Genomic DNA, 21874 nt, shown 5'->3' with positions numbered 1-21874 from the left:
CTTAAATTACATTTTAATTAATTTGTTTATTAATATTAATTAATTCATAATTAATTAAATTCCCAAACGAGATTTTACCTTCAATTCCTGGTATAGCCGCATGAGGAGTAAATCCACACGCAGCTTCCCATACATTAACGTAACTTCAATTACATTACCGGTGCGACCCGTGTAAGAATTCCGATTCTTACGCGACTGTACCTACATTACGTGGTGCGTACCGTGTGAGAATTCCGATTCTCACGCGACTACCCCTACAAAAGTCTGGTATGTGTGTGACATTAGTGTTGAAGGCATGCTGTGTTTGTGTGAGTTGTAGGCCTATACTGTATGAGGTTTGGGTGATGGTGTGTGAGGTAATAGGCTAGTGTTTGGCTGTCTGTGCAGTATATGGAAATGGAATGAAAATTAATATTGAGTATAATATTTATATTGTTTATCTGTGTTGAGGACATAGCCTAGTTTAATAAAATAATTAAAAGCAACATAATTAACGCATGGTTTATTTTGGTGAGAAAAAATGGCTAGTTGACCTTCCATTTGGCTAGTAAGAAAAAATGTCTACTAGCCAAATTGGCTGGTGGTGGAAAAAGTTAATTTAGAGCCCTGATGGTGACTGTGTGTGCGAGAGTGAGTGAGTGAGTGAGTGAGTGAGTGAGTGAGTGGGTGAGCGTGTGTGTGTGTGTGTGTATGCGTGAGTGTGTGCGGAATGCAGAGGCCCCAGAAGAGCAGCATTTACCTGTAGGCTCACAACAGCTTCACTGATGTTCCCTTATATAACCTAAAACCAGTGTAGAGTGTGTGTGTGAATGTGGTGTTGACTCTGTGCAGGAGGGTCATTGTGTCTCCAGAGATGCTGTAGAAGGCCAGAGTTCCTGCCCTGTGATCCACATACACTCCTATTCTGGAGCTGGCCACTAGAGGGAGTTCAGTCTGTTCATTATTGTGCAAGAAAAAGGAGCTGGAGGGGTAGAGGAGCAGACTCCAGGACTGATCATTATATCCAAATCCACACTCCTTACCCCCTCCTTTCCTGCTGATGCTTTTATATGACACTGCTATACCAACCCACTGTCCACTCCACTCCACCTCCCAGTAGCAGCGTGCAGACACACCCTCTCTACACAGCACCTGACACCACCCATCAAATCTGTCTGGATGATCAGGATATGACTGGGCCCCAGATCTATACTCCACCCTTCTGTTCCCCTCAGACAGATGGAGGTCTATGTGTGCTGTGTTTGGATCCAGAGTGAAGTGACAGGAATCTGGAGGAGGAGAAGACATGATACAAACAGGCTCGTATGTGTATGTACTGTATGTATATTGCACACCAATCAAGGTGGGCATTCGGGGATTTTTGACCTCAGGTAACATCACTGATGATGTGCCCTAGCTATGAAGAACCCAGTGACTGCCTGAAACAGACTGGTTGACAACCAAGAATAGTTTGGGGACAGCTGGAGAGACAGAGACAGCTCGGAAAGACAGCAACCGGGGCGAATATGGGTTAGCAGCCCTTTCCGCATCTCCTGTGAAGGAGGACCCCGAAAAAGCTACAGAACAAAGTAGGGGTGGGCAATATGGCAAAAATATCATATAACAATTTTTAACATAAATTGAAACATAAAGTTAAATTTTAACACAATCTTCAATCTAAAAATAAAAACAAAAACAAAAAAATGGTATTTTATATACTTGCCATTTGTAAATTGCAATTAATGACCTCCCTGGCCTGACAGATTCAAGGATTCAAGGATTCAATGGACAAACCTTGATGAGTAGAGAGTGCTTGTGCAGGAAGATCTGCAAGAATAACAAGGGCCTAGGAATCCATCAAACAAAGATGAAATACAAAGAGCAGCAAGAATCACAATGCACAGGTCAAGGCTCTGGTAAGACAGAGGAGGATCCGGGGCAGGAAGCATCCCACCGAGAGATCCTTTGAGTGGTGCCTCAGGCCTTCCAAGGAGGCAGTCTGAGATGAGACAGAAAAGAAGGCCTCAAGACTCTAAAACAGCAGAGTTTCACAAGAATGCCGAAAAGGTACTGGAAGCAACATCCAAAGAGGATGTAGAGATAAGGCTTAAAACTATGAACCATCACAGTGCCGAAAGGTTTGGAGGAAAGAGCTCAAAGCCTTGAAGAAGCAGCACAAAGTAGCTGATCAGGGAGAGCGTGCACCACTGAAAGAGCTCCGTCTCATCCTCAGGAAGAAGCTCCTAGTGCTATATAGAGTAGAACAGCACAGGAGGCAACAAAGCTAAAGGGCCAAGAAGCGTGCTGCCTTTATTAACAACCCGTTCCTTGGTCGGAAGTGCAGTGGACACCTGGACTGCCTACACCTACAGCGACCCCATCCAAGATCAAGACTTAGGTCAGTGCATGGCCCTAACAACACCACCAGAGTCTGCTGAAGCCTTCGATCTGAGGGAGCCACTCCTGAAAGAAGTTCAGGGGGTTTTGCATAAAGCACACCTGGACAGAGTGGAACGTCCTACAAGGTCTACAAGTACAGTCTGAGGTCGCCTCTAGAAGATCTTGAAGGTCATCTGGAGGAAGGGTAAAACAGCTTGCCAGTGGCGCTTTGCTGAGGGTGGGTGGAGACCCAAAGACTCCAAGAACATCAGTCTGTTCAGGATCATTTCGCTCCTCAGTGTTGAAAGGAATGCATTCTTCATTTTTGTTGCTAGGCTGATTTCCTCCTGAAGAACAGGCACATTCACACGTCTGTGCAAAAGGGGCACCAGGGTGCTTAGAGCACAACGTAGTAGTCACTCAGGTCAACTCCTAAGGGAGGCCAGGGAGAACAAGGGTGACCTGGTGGTGCTGTGGCTAGACCTGGCCAATGCCTATGCATCAATGCCATACCAGCTGTTTTTTGAGACCCTGGAGAGGCAGAGTAAGAAACATCATCCTGTAGCACTATGGAGACTTCAGTCTGAGGGTCTCTCTGCAGGATCAATTACATCACAGTGGCACAGGTTGGGAATTAACACAGGCTGCACCATCTCAGTGATCCTGTTTGCCCGGGTATGATTGTGAAAGCTGCGGAGCCAGAGTACAGAGGTTCAAAGTCCAAGGGTGGAGTCCACCAACCACCAATTTGTGCCTTCATGGGCAACCTGACAGTCTGTGCCTGGAGGCAGATGGGTCTTAGGAGGACTGGAGAGTTTGATGACATGGGCCAGGATGTCATTCAAACCATCCAAGTCAAGATCCTTGGTCTTGAAGAGAGGCAAAGTGGTAGAGAAGTTCCGTGTGTGTGTGTGTGTGTGTGTGTGTGTGTGTGTGTGTGTGTGTGTGTGTGTGTGTGTGTGTGTGTGTGTGTNTGTGTGTGTGTGTGTGTGTGTCTAACTCACGCTGCAAGAAATCCTCTCTCATCACTGGTTCAGCAATAAAAGCCTGGCCATAGAACACTGAAACAGAAAACATCACATTGGCCTTAATATGTGCATGAACACCAAAAAATGCTCCACATTCAATCAGAGCAGTGGAGATCACATGCCAGTGACACCATGAGTCTCCGTAACTTTGTATGGTGAATCAGAGATGCGCCGTTTGCAAAGATGAATCATTCCTTCTATTCTGACAATGCCCCTGAATGCTGCGGATAGTTTATACTGATAGATAATACTGCAGCCTCTCAGCTTGCCAATCAAGCTGTGGATGGAGGACCACCAGATCAATACCCTGACATGGTCAGCCCAAATTCCTGGCCCGAACCCCCTTGAAAACCTCTGGAATGTGATGAAGAGGAAGCTGGATGGTCACAAGCCATCAACCTAAGCTCAGCAACTTGAATTCTTACACCAGGCTTGGAATACAGTCATACAAAAACAATGTGAAGGACTAATGAACGCATACTGTACCAAAACGCATGAAGGCTGTGACTACAAATCGGGCTTATTCCACCAGATATTGTTTTTATTTAAAACTAGGCTGATCACTGTTTTATAAATAAAAGATAAAAGGAAATTGCCATACCCTTATTCCTTCAAGAAGAAAGGAAAATGTCTTCAGATCCTTCTCACTGACTCAGTCAACTTTTACTTTAACTACCTTATTATTATTAACTTTTCCTAACTATCTTGGGAAAAACTTCTCAAATATATTTAAAATGGAAAAGAATGCCTGTAGCCTACTGTAGTCACTTGTGCTGACACTATGAATCATTGAAATGACATTAAAATTGTTTACATTATGTTTTAGGCAAAAGACTGGCAAAGGGAGGCATGCACAGCAGTGTGGCTAGGTAATGAGGTAGGTCGTACTGCTGATCAAGTTCCTAAATCTTGTAAAATAAACAGCAGTACTCTTACCTGACATTTAACAGTAAGACATAGAGAATTGACCTCTGCCTGTTAAATTTAAACTCCAATGCCATACAAGGACATTCCCCCCTGTCGTTGCAGCTGCGCTCAACAGTGATAGTGTAGTGCTAGCTAACTCAAGTAGAATGAAGTAATACTTTTTTTCCCGTTCGTTATTGTAATACAAATGTTAATCCTGTTCAAAGTGTTCTGTGTGTGTGTGTGTGTGTGTGTGTGTGTGTGTGTGTGTGTGTGTGTGTGTGTGTGTGTGTGTGTGTGTGTGGGTGTGTGTGTGAGTGTGTGTGTGTGTGTGTGTGGTGATGGAGGGGTTGCAGTTGTGTGTGTGTGTGTGTGTGTGTGTGTGTGTGTGTGTGTGTGTGTGTGTGTGTGTGTGTGTGTGTGTGTGTGTGTGTGTGTGTGTGTGTCAGGCACGTGCACTCCAATACGGCAGGGGAGGCACGGCCTCACCAGCCAGACCTGAGAATGATGAGCTGCAGTAAATGTGAATAATAGTAACAATAACAGCTATTGTTTTCGAGCATCTGCACCATAACTACCATTTGAGCAGTATTTAAACAGTTTCACTCATTGTCAATCATTTCCGTGGCCAAAATCATAATATTTGCCCATTTCATGTCAAATTGCTCCGAATACGGTGAATTTGGGGCAACTCTGAACTGGCCTCACCCCGGATTGCGCAATCCCTCGTTAACAAGCTTCAGCGCATGCGCCATTTTGCTCGTTCTGTGAATGCAACCTGGTAATATTGTATTAAACGTTTTTATACACTTAATAGAAGTATGTATGGTGTGCCCTCAATTCCTGATAATGTTCTACTATTTTCTACTTGTGATTATAATTTCTTTACTCTGGACGCTTTGGCATAACGCCCACTGAAATATACAGTGGTGAGGCCAGCAGTAGCCTGGCCGCAGACTCCTTCTGGCATTGAGAGTATTGCTGGCCAGTTACGTCATAGCGAATCTGAAGTTCACAATACAGTCAGTCGGTGTTGTTGGCTAGCTTGTTCACTTTGTCTGCTACAAGTGGATTTCATAACGAAACTAAGAGCATTCTCAAAGTTGGATTTCCAAGAGGAAAATATGTGATAAAGAATGGAGGACCGACAGAGCTGAAGGGTTTGCTACTGCAGGTGACGGTCAGAAGGTTATAACTACCCGATCATTTCAAAGTGAGTGGTACAACAGAAACTATTTTTTGTTTCCCCTGTGTCTTGTTTGCAACCGGCGAGAATGTGTGGAAGACCATTCGCATGGAATTGTACGACTTAACAATTTACTAAGGACTAAGGAGCCTCACGAAACACAAATCCTCGCGGCTACTCATATTCATATTCAATGCCAAATTGCTTTGGACGTTTGGGGCGTCTCGAATAGATGTGGCTTTGGATGGACAGCACCGGCTAAAGTAACGTTAGCATGCGCAACGCCAAAGTGAAGGAAAAGAGCGGCGCATGGACCTGATGTACGAGGTTAAGGTAAGATCAGTGTTTCCTATGTGTGTGAAGCCTGTGTTTGAGAATCCGCCGTGATTCTGTCTGGTGTGGTGGTAGCTTTTGTGATCTGAACAGGATTCTCATGTGCCCTGTAACTGTTTGTAAAGTTGAGTAGGCTACAGGGTGCTGTTGAGGTAAATCAAATATAGCCTACCCGTGTAACTACAAGACTCTGATCTAATTCCAAAGTGTAGGCATAACATAAAGGACAGTCCCAAAATATTTGGTGACCATATCGAAGCTTGTGTAGTAATCTCTGTTTAAATGTTGACATTCGCTTCCTGCCACACCTTTGTCCCACATCGTTTGCCGTAGCCTCGTACAAGTAGATGTAGGCCTACATTTGCACGAGAATCCGGTGCTCATCACAAAAGCTATCACACCAGTTTGTTCGCCGTGGTGCTCAGCGGTCTATATGACACCATGTTTTGAATCCTGTGTGTGTGTGTGTGTGTCTTCCATTGAGCATCCGCCGTGATGTGGTTTAGGCTATGTGAGACCACTGTTTGAATCCTGTGTGTGTGAGAGCAGTGGGCTGTGAAGGAGCGTACACTCTTCACTACTCTCCCCTCCTCCTCTCCTCTCCTCTCCTCTCCTCTCTTTTCCCATCTCCTCTCCTCTCCTCTCCTCTTCCCTCTAATCCTCTCCTCTTCTCCTCTCCTCTTCTCTCTTCTCCTCTCCTATCCTCTTCTCTCTTCTCCTCTCCTCTCCTCTCCTCTCATCTCCTCTCTCTTCTCCTCCCCTCTCCTCCTCTCTCATCTCCTCTCTCCTCTTCTCTCCTCCTCTTCTCTCCCCTCCCCTTCTCTCCTCTCCTCTCCTCTCCTCTCCCCTCCTCTTCTCTCCTCTCCTCTCCTCTCCTCTCCTCTCCACTACTCTCCTCTCCTCTGCTCTGCTCTGCTCTGCTGTCCACATTGGTGCTGAGTGTTTTATGTGAGACCACTGTTTGAATCCTGTGTGTGTGTGTGTGTGTGTGTGTGTGTGTGTGTGTGTGTGTGTGTGTGTGTGTGTGTGTGTGTGTGTGTGTGTGTGGGTGTGTGTGTGTGGGTGTGTGAGGGAGAGAGAGAGATCTAATAGCATTTTCTCTGCGGAAATGCAGTATGTCAAAATATGTAGGCCTACCTTATGTTAAGAAAGCTGCTACGACATATGGAACTTGTCGGTAGGCCTATTTGGCAATTATTTATTTGAAAATCTGATATTGAAAAAGTTGCCTCACCAGCCATAAATCCCAGCACACGTCACTGGTGTGTGTGTGTGTGTGTGTGTGTGTGTGTGTGTGTGTGTGAGGGAGGGAGGTGGGTGGCAGTTGACTATGTGTGTGTGGGGGGGGGGGGGGGGTTGTACATGTTTCAACAGATTGATTAATTAGTGGACGAATGAACGAGTGACTGTACATTAATATAGGATTAGGTATGTGTATGTATATTGCCTGTCTTCTTAGATTAAATGAATGGCTTGGATGAATGGATAGGTTGCATTTTAAAACAACAATAAAAACAGTTTTTTTTATATTTTACTTTAAAAGCCCTTCTAGGGACGGGCATTGGAAATTAGCCCAAGGCTACAAATGCTGTGATACTTATCTGTTAGGTTGTTGTACAGCCTACATTAGGGATGCACGATGTCAAAAATTTCGGCCGATACCGATATCCGATTATGATATTGCGGTTTTGGACGATGACCGATATCAGGCGCGGAGTGGCCGTCGGGAGATCGGGGACTTGTCCCGGTGGGCCGCGGCCGTGAAATGTAATAATGCGGCCGCACTGTGTTCTCAACTGGCCCTGAAGATTAGAGATGGTACTGTTTAACACTGACTTCCCACTTGTCCCTTCCCTGTTTAAGAACTAAGCTGACTAGCCAGTATTTATACCGTATACCAGACGGCAATACCTCACTGACGGTGTCAAACAGTAAATTGGCCACACCCCTTCTCTACTGATAATTTTCATACACCGTAGATCGCGAAAGTTTACAAGATCTTAGTAACACAGTTTCGTTTTCAGTATTTGAAGAACCTGTGATATGTATATTGGTTACCAAAGGATGGAAATATGAATAAATTATGATTTATTTTCCGATTTCCACACGACTGTTACAGTTTACAGTCTTTCCAGTCCTGATTCACTTGCTCTGTGGTTATTGACTTGGGTTACGAACAGACTCCACCAAGTGGTAAGGAAGATAACTGCACCTAACAGAAGCAAGATAACTGCACCTAACAGAAGCAATGGGTTTTGTTTTGATTTGTTAGACCTACCAGTATATCTCCTTATAGTCGAAATAATATTATTATCATACATATACTGTATTTATATGTGGTACATTTAGGATGTAGCCTATGTCTGAAGAAATGGAACAAAATAATTACCACACAAGATTCTGATGTGACCAGTGCTGGGTGTGTAGGCTAATAAGCCGTGGATTAAAGTAGAGTGATGCAAGAAACAAAGACATACACCGTTTGGTTATACATTTTGTTGACTTATGGTTGTGGTTTGAAGTAGCTAAGTTTGGCTTATTTGCTGCATGGTGGGTTTATTGCACAATGTAGACAGACTTTTTGTAAGCTATAGGCTACTATACTATATTTTGTAAGCCTACTCTTCTAAAAATCCCCACACCCAAAACTTTGTGCCCATGCTCATCCTGTCTTCCTTAAACGATATTTCAATTTCAAACTGTCAAAATGACAGTGGAGTGCACATTTGCATGGAACAGTAGCGTGATGTAGCCTAACCTAGGCCTATGAATGCTTTGGACTGTGATGATGGCTCCAGTGGTGTAGTCTACTTTTTGAAGTGGGTATACTGTATATTTGAGCATNTTTTTTTGATGTGTGTATAGTCTACTGTATATATTTGTGCTATTGTAAATAATGGATCAATCAATTTTAAGTGGGTATACTGTAATCCCTGAAATTTTGAAATGGGTGCGTATACCTGCGTTTTACGTAGACTACACCACTGGCTGTGCATTTCATGAAGGTGTAGGCTACAATTCTCCACTTCAGGTTGATATTTTGACAACACTAATGTCCACATGTAGTACGACTGCAGATTTCGTGGCTTTTGTCTTTTTGGTTAGGAAACCATGTTCGCTTTTTTTTTGCTTTTTTTTAAAAGAGGGCCGCCAAGGGGAAAATGCTCCCGGTGGGAAAAGGTGGGCCACTCCGCCCCTGACCGATATTAACCGATACCGATGTTTTTCTTTCTTTTAAAAAAAAAAAGAGATGACAATGATGCAAACAAACAGAATTTTTGAATGTCGTCTTATTTCCAAAAACACCTTTTAACTCCCTGTGATAATTAGATAAAAAATAGAGACAAAATAGAAGACAAACAGTGAAAGTCCTCGTCAAGTCCATTCTTTTAGAACCGTAACATATAAAAAAAAACATCGGCGTTAACATCGGCCCAGTTTTACCCATCAGACCGATGTCCGATGTGTTGAATATTGGCCGATATTGGCCGATACCGATACATCTGGCCGATACATCGTGCATCCCTAGCCTACATGATATGTATTTGTCCCTACCTGTCTTTTTTGATGATACAGCAAGCTGATCATACTAAACAGATCTATAAAAAGTAACTGTAGAATGAGTTAAAATAGTTGACTTACCAAGGCTCCATTATTTGGCTTGGTAGTTGTAGGCTAAGTTGTTAGCGATTTCGAGCTAGCTAACTAGCGTAGAGAACTTTAGCCAAACATCTCCAACTGAATTGACTAAACATCACCACCAGTCACCATAGTAGTGCATTTTCCTGTTAGATGATCTTTTGTATGCATCATCCTGATATTGTGTAAGCTGATCACATATCCAAAATGAAACGGTTGCCACACAGATCATCTCTGGTTGAACATGTTGGTGCATTTGGGCAAGCTAACTACTAGACAGATAGCAAAAGGGGATGGTAAGTTCATGAGATGAAGGTTTTTTGTCAGGCTTATCACTGAATTCAGTAGCCTAGCTCTGTGTTAAAATCAAAGGGCAAGAATGTAGACTACTGTTACAGATTTTGCTATGCTGCTGTTGAGATTATTTAAAAGGGGATGTTTTCGTCTTGACATTTCCTCTTTTATGCTCTGAGCTAATGCCCCGACTGTTCAAAATGACACTTCTGCCACCTACAGGAACAGTTCCATACTGCGTAGAGGCATGAAATTTATACAGAATATAGGTCAGACCATCCCCAAGGCGTGGCTGTAAAAAAAACGAAATTATCGGCGGTAGCCTCCAAAGGCAGGGGGCGTCACTATTTGAAATTTGCCGCCCAATGAGTTAAAGGCTGTGGAAGCTCTTATGGCACAAATAGACTAGACGCGACTTGAGCGTTTCCGGCAACGGAAGTTATTGACTTTGTAATCTGCTGGAGACAGACCAGACAAAAGCGATTTGAACGACTTGAGTGACAGTTTGTAGTTGGACTTCAGCAAATATTATGCAAACAGCTATGACGCAGTTCGGTTTGCGACAGCCAAAAAGCTTATGCGCAGGGGTGCACATAACTTTTTTAGGGCGTTACTCATATGCGCACCAGCAAATATGTTTTGGTACGCACCTCATCCGCGGTTTAAAAAAAAAAAAGTCCACTGTCCGCAGTGTCGGAGGATAAAACATGATCACCACGAATGTTGTAGATAATGTGTCAAGCCTGTGTTTGTTAGTGAATCTGAGGAAGACCGAGAGGTCGAAACGTCATTGGCAATGAATGAATAAATAAAAAGATGAAAAAATAGCTTCAAGAAGGAAAACTCCAAAGAAGTGTGCGAACCCTTTAAAAAAAAAAAAAAAAAAAAAAAAACACCACGAATGTTGACACGTTATTTGAATGCTAATGCAACTGGTGCAAGGTAGCCTAATCAAAAAATGTGTTAGTTTGGTATTCTTTAAATCTTAATTAGCCTACAAATGGTCAACATGTCATCTTCAAGTTAAGTGATTATTGTCTGAATTTCATCTGTTTTTGCCGATTTCGCCGTCATGCCTGGTAACTGACGCACAGACGGGGAATAAACTTGTATGCGGTGTCCGTTTGGGATATGGTGGGAGGAAGCTGACGAAATTAAGAAGTAGAGCTGGCCGGGAATTGCGTGCATTTAAGAAGCCACGCGCATGCATGCATGCTTTCAGTTTTTAACTTCTATGCGTCGGAGTTGCCAATGAGAATGACGGGGGTGTACGTCCATTTTCCGGAGTTATAAACAGACGACACAATTCCATAATGATTGAGGGAGGAGAGAGCCAGGAGCTCAACTCGGTCGCGCTCGCGCCGACTGTCGTTAGATTTAGGCTACAGTTGATATGCGAGTGACATGTCTATTTTTAGGCATTCATGAGAAAACGGGACACATCGCGTCCCTTACCTGTTCAACACGGAACGCATGATTCCACTGCCACACAGCCTACGGAACGATTCCGCTTTTCAAGGGACTGGCACTACATTTCTGTCCGCTTCTCGGAAAGTTTTTTTTTCAATCTCACTCAATTTACGTTGTTGGCGAAACTTCAAAGAAACTGATTAGGCTACTGTTGTCTGTTTCTTTTTGGACATGTTTGACCATTCACCACCATCAACAGTCTCTTTCTCTTTCTCTTATCTTTATCACTGTAGTGACCAAGGTGGCAGTACGCATTGCTAATTTTTGGTGCGCATGCGCACCTGCGTACCAGTTATGTGCACCCCTGCTTATACGTATTCTGGTTTGAACGCACATGACTTTGACGCTTCTATCACTCAAATCGCTCTTTCTGAACAGTCTAACGATTCTCTGTCACTTAATCTTGTCGCCACTGATGTGTTCACCCAGTTAGAGGTCCTCAGTATTGACTTACTGTCTGGTTGCAGGCGTTCCTTACTGTTTATTCTTCTGACTGGGAGTTCAGGATCAGTATCTGCAGACCAACAAAGAGAAACACATTCACCCACATGCATCTCACATCCAATGGCTTGGGAGGGCTGGCGGCACACTCATCCAAAATACTCATTTTCAGCAAGCGCCAATTAAAACGAAGTATAAGCATATTATTGTAACACCTTTAAGATAAAGGAAAATTATCTGCACTATGTTTTCCAAAAGATTTTAAGATATTAAATAATAAAAATAACTAAAAATAAAGACAATCAACTTTTTCACCAATATGTGTGTTTACACTTCAATGCAGGAGCATAGGGTAAGTGGATCGAGGGCAGGGGTTCTTAACCTGGAGTGCAGACACCTCATGGGGGGTGCGCCAGAGATAGCAAGGGGTCTGCTGAATTTGCTTTGTGTTGAAGTTATGACCACAAATTCATGAGGTCATCTGCGCTATTTCTCGGCTCGAACCTACGATCTACCAGTGAACGCTCCAATTTGGGCAAGGTAGACTTGATACTTTAAAAAAAAAATGGGCTTTTACATCTTTTATTTATTTTTAGGATAGGAGTGTGACAGGAAGGCGTTATGGTATGGCGCCTTAACTCAGGGTCCAGACTGATAGCTCAGCACTATCGATACTGTATGAGGCTTCGGGATGGAGGTTTACTAACGTGCTATGCCAAACTCTACCAAACGCTACATTTGCTCTTACCAAAACTCTATGTGGAAGCTCGGAACAAAGTCCCTCACTAATTTTCATAATTACACCTTGTCTACATACCTTATGTTCAGGTGAGCAATCACACAATGCAATAACCACTGCAATGCATTCATACACAATATGTGCACACACACGTGTATCCAGCAGAAAGCATAGTCTTGCTGTGTGTGTGTGTGTGTGTGTGTGTGTGTGTGTGTGTGTGTGTGTGTGTGTGTGTGTGTGTGTGTGTGTGTGTGTGTGTGTGTGTGTGTGTGTGTGTGTGTTTATGAGGTGGAGACTCACACTGTATGCTCTGGATGATCTGGACATTTATCATAGCTACAAGAGAAAACAAAGAGAACAAATATCAAATGGTAACGTATAACATTAAACAGCTTATTGGCAATGCTGATGTTGGAAATGTTATGATTTCTAAGTTTGACCAACCTGCTGCAGATATCTTGACTATTTCCTGGTTGAAGACGGAATCTAATTTCTCCTCCAGTTGCATCTTCAATGCAGACACAGATTCCTTCAGGGGCTCCAAGGAGAAGCTTTGGCTGAAGGTCACACTGGTGGAAATTGTGCTGTAAGGCCTCCCAGTGATGGACACAATGTTCTGCACAGAGAAACACACACACTAGGGTGAGAAAGACCTACTGACATGAGCCCTTGATCAGCAGGACATGGCTGTATGTAAGGCACAACATGGCTGTATCGCCACTGTGTTTAACTTGTTTTGAACCTTCTACATTTTTATGTTGTCTACCTTGAGATAATGAATGGGATCTTGTGTCAGTGAAAGCTGCTTCATCTCAGCATCTGTCCTCTTCAGTTCAGCAATCTCCTGCTCCAGTCGCTTCAGAAGTCCTTCAGCTCGACTCACCTCAGCCTTCTCCTGAGCTCTGATCAGCTCTGTCACCTCAGAGCACCTTCTCTCAATGGAGCGGATCATCTCAGTAAACATCCTCTCACTCTCCTTCACTGCTGTCTGTGCACCAGACTGATAGGACAGACAGACAGACAGACAGACAGACAGACGGACAGGCAGAGAGACAGACAGACAGACAGACAGGCAGACAGACAGACAGACAGACGGATAGACAAAGGCAGACAGACAGGCAGACACACACACACACACACACACACACATACACACACACACACACACACACACACACACACACACACACACACACAGCTTTTTATAAGGACACTCAAGCCTGGGCGACCTAAGCATGCACACTAAAGATAGAGTTACCTGCCTAGGAGTGGCCCTTGACTCTGATATGAGCTTTGAGCCCAACATTTATAAAATAACAAAATGTGCCTTCTTCCACCTCAGAAAACATTACCAAAGTTTGTGCCTTTGTCTCCCAACAAGATGCCGAAAAACTTGTTCATGCTTTTCTTATGAATAGGCTAGATTACTGTAATGCTCTTTTCTCTGGGCTGCCAAAAAAGTCAATTGACAAACTAAAACTCATCCAGAATTCTGTGGCAAAAAAATTAACAAAGACTAGAAGGAGAGAGCATATGACTCATGTTCTGGCAGGCCTACATTTGCTGCCTGTCTTCTATAGAATTGACTTTTAAGATTCTGCTGTTCTTGATCCCTATTACATCTCTGACATGCAGTCTTTTTATACCCCTGCCCGAGCTCTCATATTCACAGATGCCCCCCTCTATGAGTGCATTTCTGGTAATTATTATTATTATTATTATTATTATTATTATTATTATTTTACTATACATTTTACATAGCATTATCGCTTATGAATCCAACTGGGTTGCAATGCCATTGCTGAATTGTTTAAAATGAGACTAAATACATGTAAGCAATGTCGGTCTGTGGTTGTGAAGGGGAGTTCTGGCAAACAGCATTAAGGTGAAGTCAGAGTTCACGTGCGTACTTCACGGCATTTGGCTCTAGAACCATTAATGACGTTATTAAGAATTGTGCCTCCTGGCGACTCTGACAGTTCAGCCCCTTTCTCTGGTCACTCTCACATCTCAACACTCAGCCTATCCCCCGTTGTTTGTGAGAGAGATGCTGCACCCAGACCCCCATTCCCCACCTTCTACTGCCCTCCCTGCTACTGACCTACTGACTCTTCCACTGACTTACAGACTTTGTAATTTTCCGTTATCCACAAAGTGTGTGGCTAGGCAGTGATAGGCCCAGAAACCCAGACCATCCGTCTCCAGAGGTGGGTCCAGGGCTGCTGGGAACACCCACTGGCTTGGCACCCTGGTGTGCATCTGTGTGCATAGGGGCTGCATTACAGGTCATCCTTCAGACCAGCAACACACAGGGACTCTATCAGTCCAATTTGGGATCCCTCTTTCTAATTCTTTGGATGCTTCAGGATCCCTGCGTCCATAAAACCTACTTGACTTGATATGAACCCCCACCCCCTACCCCCCACCCCCCGGAGCAAGCGCCTGCACTACCTTGGACACTTTAAGGGTTGCCCAATACAGGACAATAACCCACTACACCCCACCTCAGCTACCTCACCCCCTGGAATAGCTGCCGTGAACTACTCAGCTTTTGCATGGACAATAATTAGAACTTCTTTGGCTCTTGTATGTGTACTTAACATGGTTATTTTGTTTTTCTGTGAGTGTGAATGTATGCAACATGACACCCTACCAGGACCTTGTGTCTGTGCAGGGATGAGTGTGTGTGTGTGTGTGGGTGTGGGTGTGGGTGTGGGTGTGGGTGTGGGAGGGGGGTTGTGGGTGGGTTTGTGTGTGTGTGTGTGTGTGGGTGGGACAATGTGTGTGTGAAGTGTGTGTGTGTGTGAGAGAGAGAACATGTGTGTATGTGAGATAATGTGTGGCGGTAGTACTCAAGATATATTTTTCCTGTAATGTTCAATTATGTGTATAATGTCTTGTGTATGTTTTGTATTTGTGTATTTATGTAAGCTGACAGACACCTTAATTTCCTTCGGGATTAATAAAAGTACTCTACTCTACTCTACTCTAACATTGTTCTTTTTGTTTCTGTGCGTCCATGAGAGAGTGAGTTGATGTAATACTATTGCATTGTTATTGTACTGTATTATGTCATGTCTGTTTAATATATTGTCATTTTACTACATGTCTGTATTGAGCAGTAGCTGATATGTTTACTCACTCTCATCTATGTGCCGTGGTTCGTCAGAGGGTGCATTTGTTCAGTAATGTGCTTCTTTGGCGGAGTGGCACTTACAAACCCCAACTCCGATGAAGTTGGGACGTTTGGTAAACAGTGAATAAAATAAAAATGCTGTAATTTTCAAAACATTCAATCCATGAATTAGATGGAGAATAGTGAAAAGACAACATATTAAGTGTTAAAATCGAGAAAAAATATGGTTTTGGGGGACATATGTACTCATTTCTAATTTGATAAATCCAACACGTCTCAAATTTTGAGCATTTTGATTTTATTCACTGTTTACCAAACGTCCCAACTTCATCGGAGTTGGGGTTTGTACATTCAATTTAATGCATGCTCTGTGTGTCTGCTGTAGGCAGGCACATACCCATGCCTCAGGTCCACACCGCTATAGGTAGCCATGTCATGTTCCCTACCTTTCTCCCCCTGCTTAGGATCTCTGCTGTAGGCAGTCTTCCTCATGTTTCCCCTCCCACTGGGTTATCCTCCCTTACTCCCTTGGTAAGATAGCTGTAGGCAACTATCCTCATTTCCTCACTGTATATATTGTATTGTATATATTATTATGTGTATTTTATTATGTACATATTTCTTATGTCTTGTTTGTATTTTTTTATATTTTAGTAAACCACGGTTCACGTTTTCAAGCGCCTCAACTTGTCTGTGTGTGTGTGTGTGACTTCTTGGGGAGATTCATTTTTGTTCTGGCCGGACAACCTGTGTAGCTTACTGTATTCCTGGACCAGCCCTATTATACAGTCATTTTCCGGGTGCATCATTTAGCCCCATTTTTTAATGACATCATTGAAAGCGGCAGACCATTCATGCTCATAAGTGCCATTAGCGCCTCATTTGCAGCTCTGGGTTTGTATTTTCGGAGGTGTGCCCTCTGCTTTTAATGAGGGAAATGGCAGAATCCTTCAGTGATTTAGTTCTAAAATAAAACTTGTCGCCAAAACACGTGCTGTAGGTCTATACCGAAAAACATGGACCGCGGAAACGGCCGGGCCAGGGGGGCCGTGGCCCGGGTAACTTTTTGAAAAATAAATGAATGAAGGCCTTAAAAAATCCAAGTCAAAACCCGTGGACAAAATCGAATTTAAACACAACCCATGCTGCAACAATGTAATAAAGCGTTTTCCTGAATATTTCTTAAACCAATATTTGGCATGAGTGAATGTTGCAAAATCTGGAGTTCTAATAACAGCGCAGCACTGAAAATTGCGCGGAAGAAGTAAAGGTTGAGATGTGCAGTCAGCAGGACAAAGAAAGGCCTACCCTGCGAGTAAAATTCATTTTAAAACTACACTTTTTATTTTGTGTTTTTTACAGCTAACAAGTCACATGAAGTTAAAATGCTGTGCAGACAGCGGCACAAAGAAGCCAGGTTGCCACGGGAACGTATAACAAGCTTTGCCTCTCATTCATCTGAAAGCGAGGGTACGCTCTAGGCTCTGCTCGCATGTGCTTTCACTGACTTCGACCAGTGCTCCCTGCAGTGTGCCGCGGGAATGTAGAGCACACACAAAAGTTTAGCAAAAGATCTGCTAATTTTTTTTTTGACAATCACCGCTGCCAAGGACAGTGTCACCGTCCACAAAAAAAGAACACTCAGCAAGCATTTATGACTTATCACTAGTTACTTATCAATAAAAGAGATTTGTGTTGCAGCCTACATTGCCACATCATTCCAAGACCATGTGAGAGCATTGTTCTGGCTGCAGAGTTTTACAAATAGATGACAATCACAAGGTGCTTCACTGAAGAAGTGTAAACAATTCCTTCACTGAACACAATTTAAGGAAGACGACAAGACATTGCCTTATCCTCAAAACGATGTAGGATCCTTCTGTAGTGCAGTAGCTGTACTGTATACACTACTCTTCTCGAGGCAAGACAACTGTAGTCATCTCCTCTTTCTGCCTAGTACACTTCCTGGTCGCTGCTTCTGGACTTGAACCATGTCAGAAAAAATGTCCGGTGCACAACTTAACGGTGCGCCAAGATTTTTGGGTTAGCTGAGGGGGCATGGTGCCATTTTGGGTGACGTGATGGCTCGAGTCATTAGTGCACGTGAAGTATGCACGGACTGACTCCAGGTATAATTCCCTCTTTAGAGTCATGCTCATCACCAATTGTAGCTGCCATCGAAGTCAGAATAAATAAATAAATAAATTATAGATTAATAAATATTAGGTTAAAAATATAGAGTTAAAGGGGTATGCCACTATTTTGGGGCTTAATACAGTTAAAATCGTTGGCCAGGGTTTATAAAGGTGGTTAAGTGTCTTATTTTTCATGTTAAGACGAGTTAAAAGAGGGAGTATGTAGCTAAGCTAGTGAAAGGCAATGGATCACTGTAGCATGTATCATGCTACACGGATGCATTGACCATTGACTTCTATACTATAATAGTATATTGTATATTGTATATACAGTGGCATTGACTTTCATTAGCTTAGTGACATGCTCTCTCTTTTAACTTGTCTTAAAGCAAGACAACGGCTTACATGAAAAATAAGACACTTTACCACCTTTATAAACCCTGGCCAACGATTACAACTGTATTAAGCCCCAACATAGTGGCATACCCCTTTAATAAATATATCCATTTCTAGTGGTAACAGTTTAATATTAAGAGCATAATTTCATATATTTCATGTATACTGTTTGTTCTGATATGGGGGAACATGTTTTAATTAAGGGGGGAACCAAAGTTTGCTGCCGAGGGTAACTTTTGAGAGATGCTACCTGTTGATCAGTTGGACAAAACAACCCTCGTGCACGCCGATTGAGAATTAAAGTAGCCTAATGTTTTTGTGTATCGACAAAACCACCAAGCACTACAGCTGTGCACGAGCTCCCAAATTGAGGCAGTCGGTTCATATGCAAAATAGGGAGGCTGAGCACTCGGAGGGTCACAGGCAGCCTCAAAATGAATGGCAGTGAACGAGGAGCCGTATTGAAGGATAAAACTCGACTGCCTCAATCCATGAGTACGCACAACCCAAATTCCGCCCATCCGCACAACCCAAATCCCGCCCATCCTGGGCGACATGGCGTCAAACTAATGAGTCCCAGAAGATTCTGGACCTAGCTAGCGGGCAGACACCCCGCCAATTTCTCTGCCTGTGAACCAGCAATGTTAAAAGAAGACTGAATAAAGTGCTTAGTGCATAAAGGACTGAAGAAGATAACCTAATTGTCTCTCAAGGGAAAGCGGCCAATGAGGTATATTTTGTGTTTTCTGTGACTTTAATTGTATTTGACTGAAGATATGTAATGTGACGAATTCATGTCGAGTCATGGTTGTGGTTGCGTTGTTTCCTTTGATGTATTTACACGGAGATAATGTATTTTTGTTTTTCTGTCTGTATGTCTTACAGTTCTCACGGCTCCGTTCGTGGCATCACTGAAGCTTTTGTGTCATTAAAAGCCTGTAACTTTAAGAGCGACTTGGTTTCGTGATTTTTGACTTGAGAGGGATTTACACCAATATTATCTCACTGCATGACCAAAAACCTACTGCCAATTGTCTTCTCCTCTGGTCAGTTCTCACCTTGAGAGTCTCCACAGCCTTCCTCAGCTCCTGCAGCTCCTTCTCCTTCAACTGGATTATCTGCTGGCATCTCCTCTGGCTCTGCCCCAACCCCTCCTGGAACAACAGGAATCAAAATTGGAATGAAAACACATTATGAATTGATCATTCATTAATGACGCTGCATCATTGAGAGAGGTGAAAATATTCAGCACATGCTCTTCACAAGTCGTTGATGCAACGTGACCTCTGCTAGGCATTTTAAGATGAGACATGGCCCTATTGCAAGGTTCCACTAGCCTACTTGTCACTGTTAATTGCTGACACTGATTGCTGATTCCAGCTTTTAAAACCAACCGGGGCCTAATTGGTAGTGTGCTGTAGGATTTGGCTAAGTAGTTCTGCTGCTTTCTCTCTTTGTCTCTATTTTAGCATTTTAGTAATGTAGAATAAAAATAAATAAAACACATGTCAACAACTGTTAAGCTCTCATGTAGTCTGTCCCTTCTCTCTGTCATGGTTTAGAGCCAGGGTGTGACTTATGAGACAGACTGGTGGAACCTGTATGACAGGTAGGAGGGAGGCTCCACTCCACTGACCTTGGCCTGTCACAGCCAGAGAGGGTTTAATAAAAAAAAATCTGTCACAGCACAAATGAACCAGTGGTTCTCAAACTTTTTCCATCACCCCCCTCTACTACTCTCGCAAAGTCATTTTACGTTCACTGCGCAGAATCAAAGGAAAGGTGAGATAAAACAAAGGGACTGCAGTCGAATAGATTGCAGATGTGTGTTTATTTCCTATAAGCTAACTATTCAAATTCATGACAACTAATAATATAATGTTGGTGAGGACTTTAAACGTATTGGCCTATTGTCAAGGCATCACTTCTTTGGGGGGAAAAAACAAAACAAAATCAGATGTCACACGCCACCCCTGTGATGCCTCCGCGCACCCCCAGGGGGCTTACATCCCACTTTGAGAAACTGTAATAAACCGTCTGGATTGCCTCCTTCAGGTAGAGACAAGCCAGACTCCAAAGAGTTCGTTTTCACTTGTAGGCTAAATTACTATAGGGGCATATCTTGTGCATAGTTATAATAAAATGGCATGACAAAAATGTCACATGGTTCAAAAACTGCATGCCCTAACTGCTATCTATGTCCACATGGGAAATTAAGAGATGTGATTTAGTAGGCCTATGGCCATGTAAAGATAAGGCCGACTTCAAATAAATATTATAGTTAGGCTATTCGTATGCTATAGCATAAAGCATAATAAAAGTAGCCTAGAGCCCAAATACACTTGCACTCCTTACAATTCTTGCACTTCCACGTCTTACCTTTTTATGACACCACTCTGCCCTAGCCGTGATCGTGTCATGGCCTTTATGATCGTCCATCATACACAGATAGCAGATGCAACTCTGGTCGGTGCGGCAGAATATTTCCAAAGCCTTTTTGTGTTTGGGACAGAACCTCTCCTGTAGCTGGCCCGTGGCATCGATCATGGTGTGATTTCTACCTGGATTAACTTCATCATGAACTTTCAAATGAGTGTCACAGTAAGATACCAAACACTCCAGACAGGACTTGACAGCTTTGAGTTTTCTCCCTTTACAGACGTCGCAGACCACATCTCCAGGTCCAGCAGCACATTCAACAGGAGTTGCAGTTTGTATTCTGCTCTTCCTCATTTGATCCACAAGCTCAGAGAAAACATGATTCTTCTTTAAAACAGGTCTCGGGGTGAAAGTCTCTCTGCACTGAGGACAGCTGTAAACGCCCTTCTCGTCTTCCTTATCCCAACAAGCCTCAATACAATCCAAACAGAAATTGTGTCCACAGTTGAGAGTCACAGGGTGCTTCAGAAGATCTAAACAAACTGGACACATGAAAATGTCCTGGTTACTTGCCATCGCTTCTGCCATTTCCTTAAGTATTTAGCGATAGGTAAGCGACTACAACAGCTCCAAGTGCAACTCAGTTGTTTTGATTTTACCAGTGGCGCTCCACTTCCTGGATAGATAGAGTGGTGTATGCAGGTATTCATGGAGTAACTGCTACCATCTAGTGGCGTTGTTTAGTAAGGCAAGTTCATTAGATTGCCCCATTCATATCTCTACTTTTGAAGGGTCCATGTGCCTTTTCACAGTTTCTGCCTCTACTTCCACCCTTTCCTGTCTGTCTGTCTGTCTGTCTGTCTGTCTGTCTGTTAGACACGAAATCGTGTATGGCAGTCAAATTACATTTCAACATTTTGTGGGGTTTTTTCACATCTGGGCCACGTGAAGGCCTAAAGCGCATTAGCCTGCAGTCGTGTTTGTGTTTACAGAACAAACTGATACCAAGATGAGGGCAGAAAAGTGCCAGCATAGCCTACTGTAGAATCCATCTCTGGCTACCTTCCTTATCATATAACTGACTTCATAACTATAAAGTCATTTCCAAGTCAAGTCAATTCAAGCGATCAATTTTATTGTCAAAAATCCATGTACAGTGTTATCATATAAGTTTAAAACGGCATTTGACCAGTCTTCAATGTGCAGTTTAAACTAGAACATATTTATATTTATTTATATAGAGCAATACATTTTTAACTTCATGATTTAATCAATGATAAAAGCCCTCGAACACCTGCAACATGCATGCAGCTCCTCATAAGAGCTGTATCCCTACCATGTTTCACTTTATGCACCATGTTTCTTTTTTCATATTCTGCCCTGTCTGTGTTCATTAAAGGCTCAATCTTTCTGTGGTGCATGACATTTATTTTT

At 43.1% G+C, this 21874-nt stretch overlaps 1 protein-coding gene across 1 annotated transcript; it reads right to left on the bottom strand.

The window, feature by feature from the left end:
* Positions 1-747: 747 nt before the first annotated feature.
* LOC134446470 (tripartite motif-containing protein 16-like) lies at positions 748-21086 on the bottom strand. The gene is made up of 7 exons (XM_063195839.1): positions 20441-21086; positions 19120-19215; positions 13161-13394; positions 12839-13010; positions 12695-12730; positions 3363-3419; positions 748-1268 (listed from the first exon to the last, which is right to left on the bottom strand). The coding sequence occupies exons 1-7, from the start codon at positions 21026-21028 to the stop codon at positions 748-750; spliced, it is 1704 nt and encodes a 567-aa protein (XP_063051909.1). The 5' UTR covers positions 21029-21086.
* Positions 21087-21874: the final 788 nt, after the last annotated feature.

Source organism: Engraulis encrasicolus, chromosome 3 (assembly GCF_034702125.1).
Source record: "Engraulis encrasicolus isolate BLACKSEA-1 chromosome 3, IST_EnEncr_1.0, whole genome shotgun sequence".
Classification (NCBI taxonomy): Eukaryota; Metazoa; Chordata; class Actinopteri; order Clupeiformes; family Engraulidae; genus Engraulis; species Engraulis encrasicolus.
This window is presented reverse-complemented; position numbering and strand designations above follow the sequence as displayed.

What these genes read in the sequence shown, in the direction of transcription:
- LOC134446470 (XM_063195839.1), bottom strand. Translation starts at nt 21,028, where the DNA reads ATGGCAGAAGCGATGGCAAGTAACCAGGACATTTTCATGTGTCCAGTT. An exon ending in GATCATCCAGAGCATACAGT is followed by an intron (nt 3,420 to 12,694) that starts GTGAGTCTCCAC and finishes TTTCTGTTTCAG; the next exon opens with TGTTCTATGGCCAGGCTTTT. An exon ending in GAGAGAGGATTTCTTGCAGC is followed by an intron (nt 1,269 to 3,362) that starts GTGAGTTAGACA and finishes CTCCTCCTCCAG; the next exon opens with ATTCCTGTCACTTCACTCTG.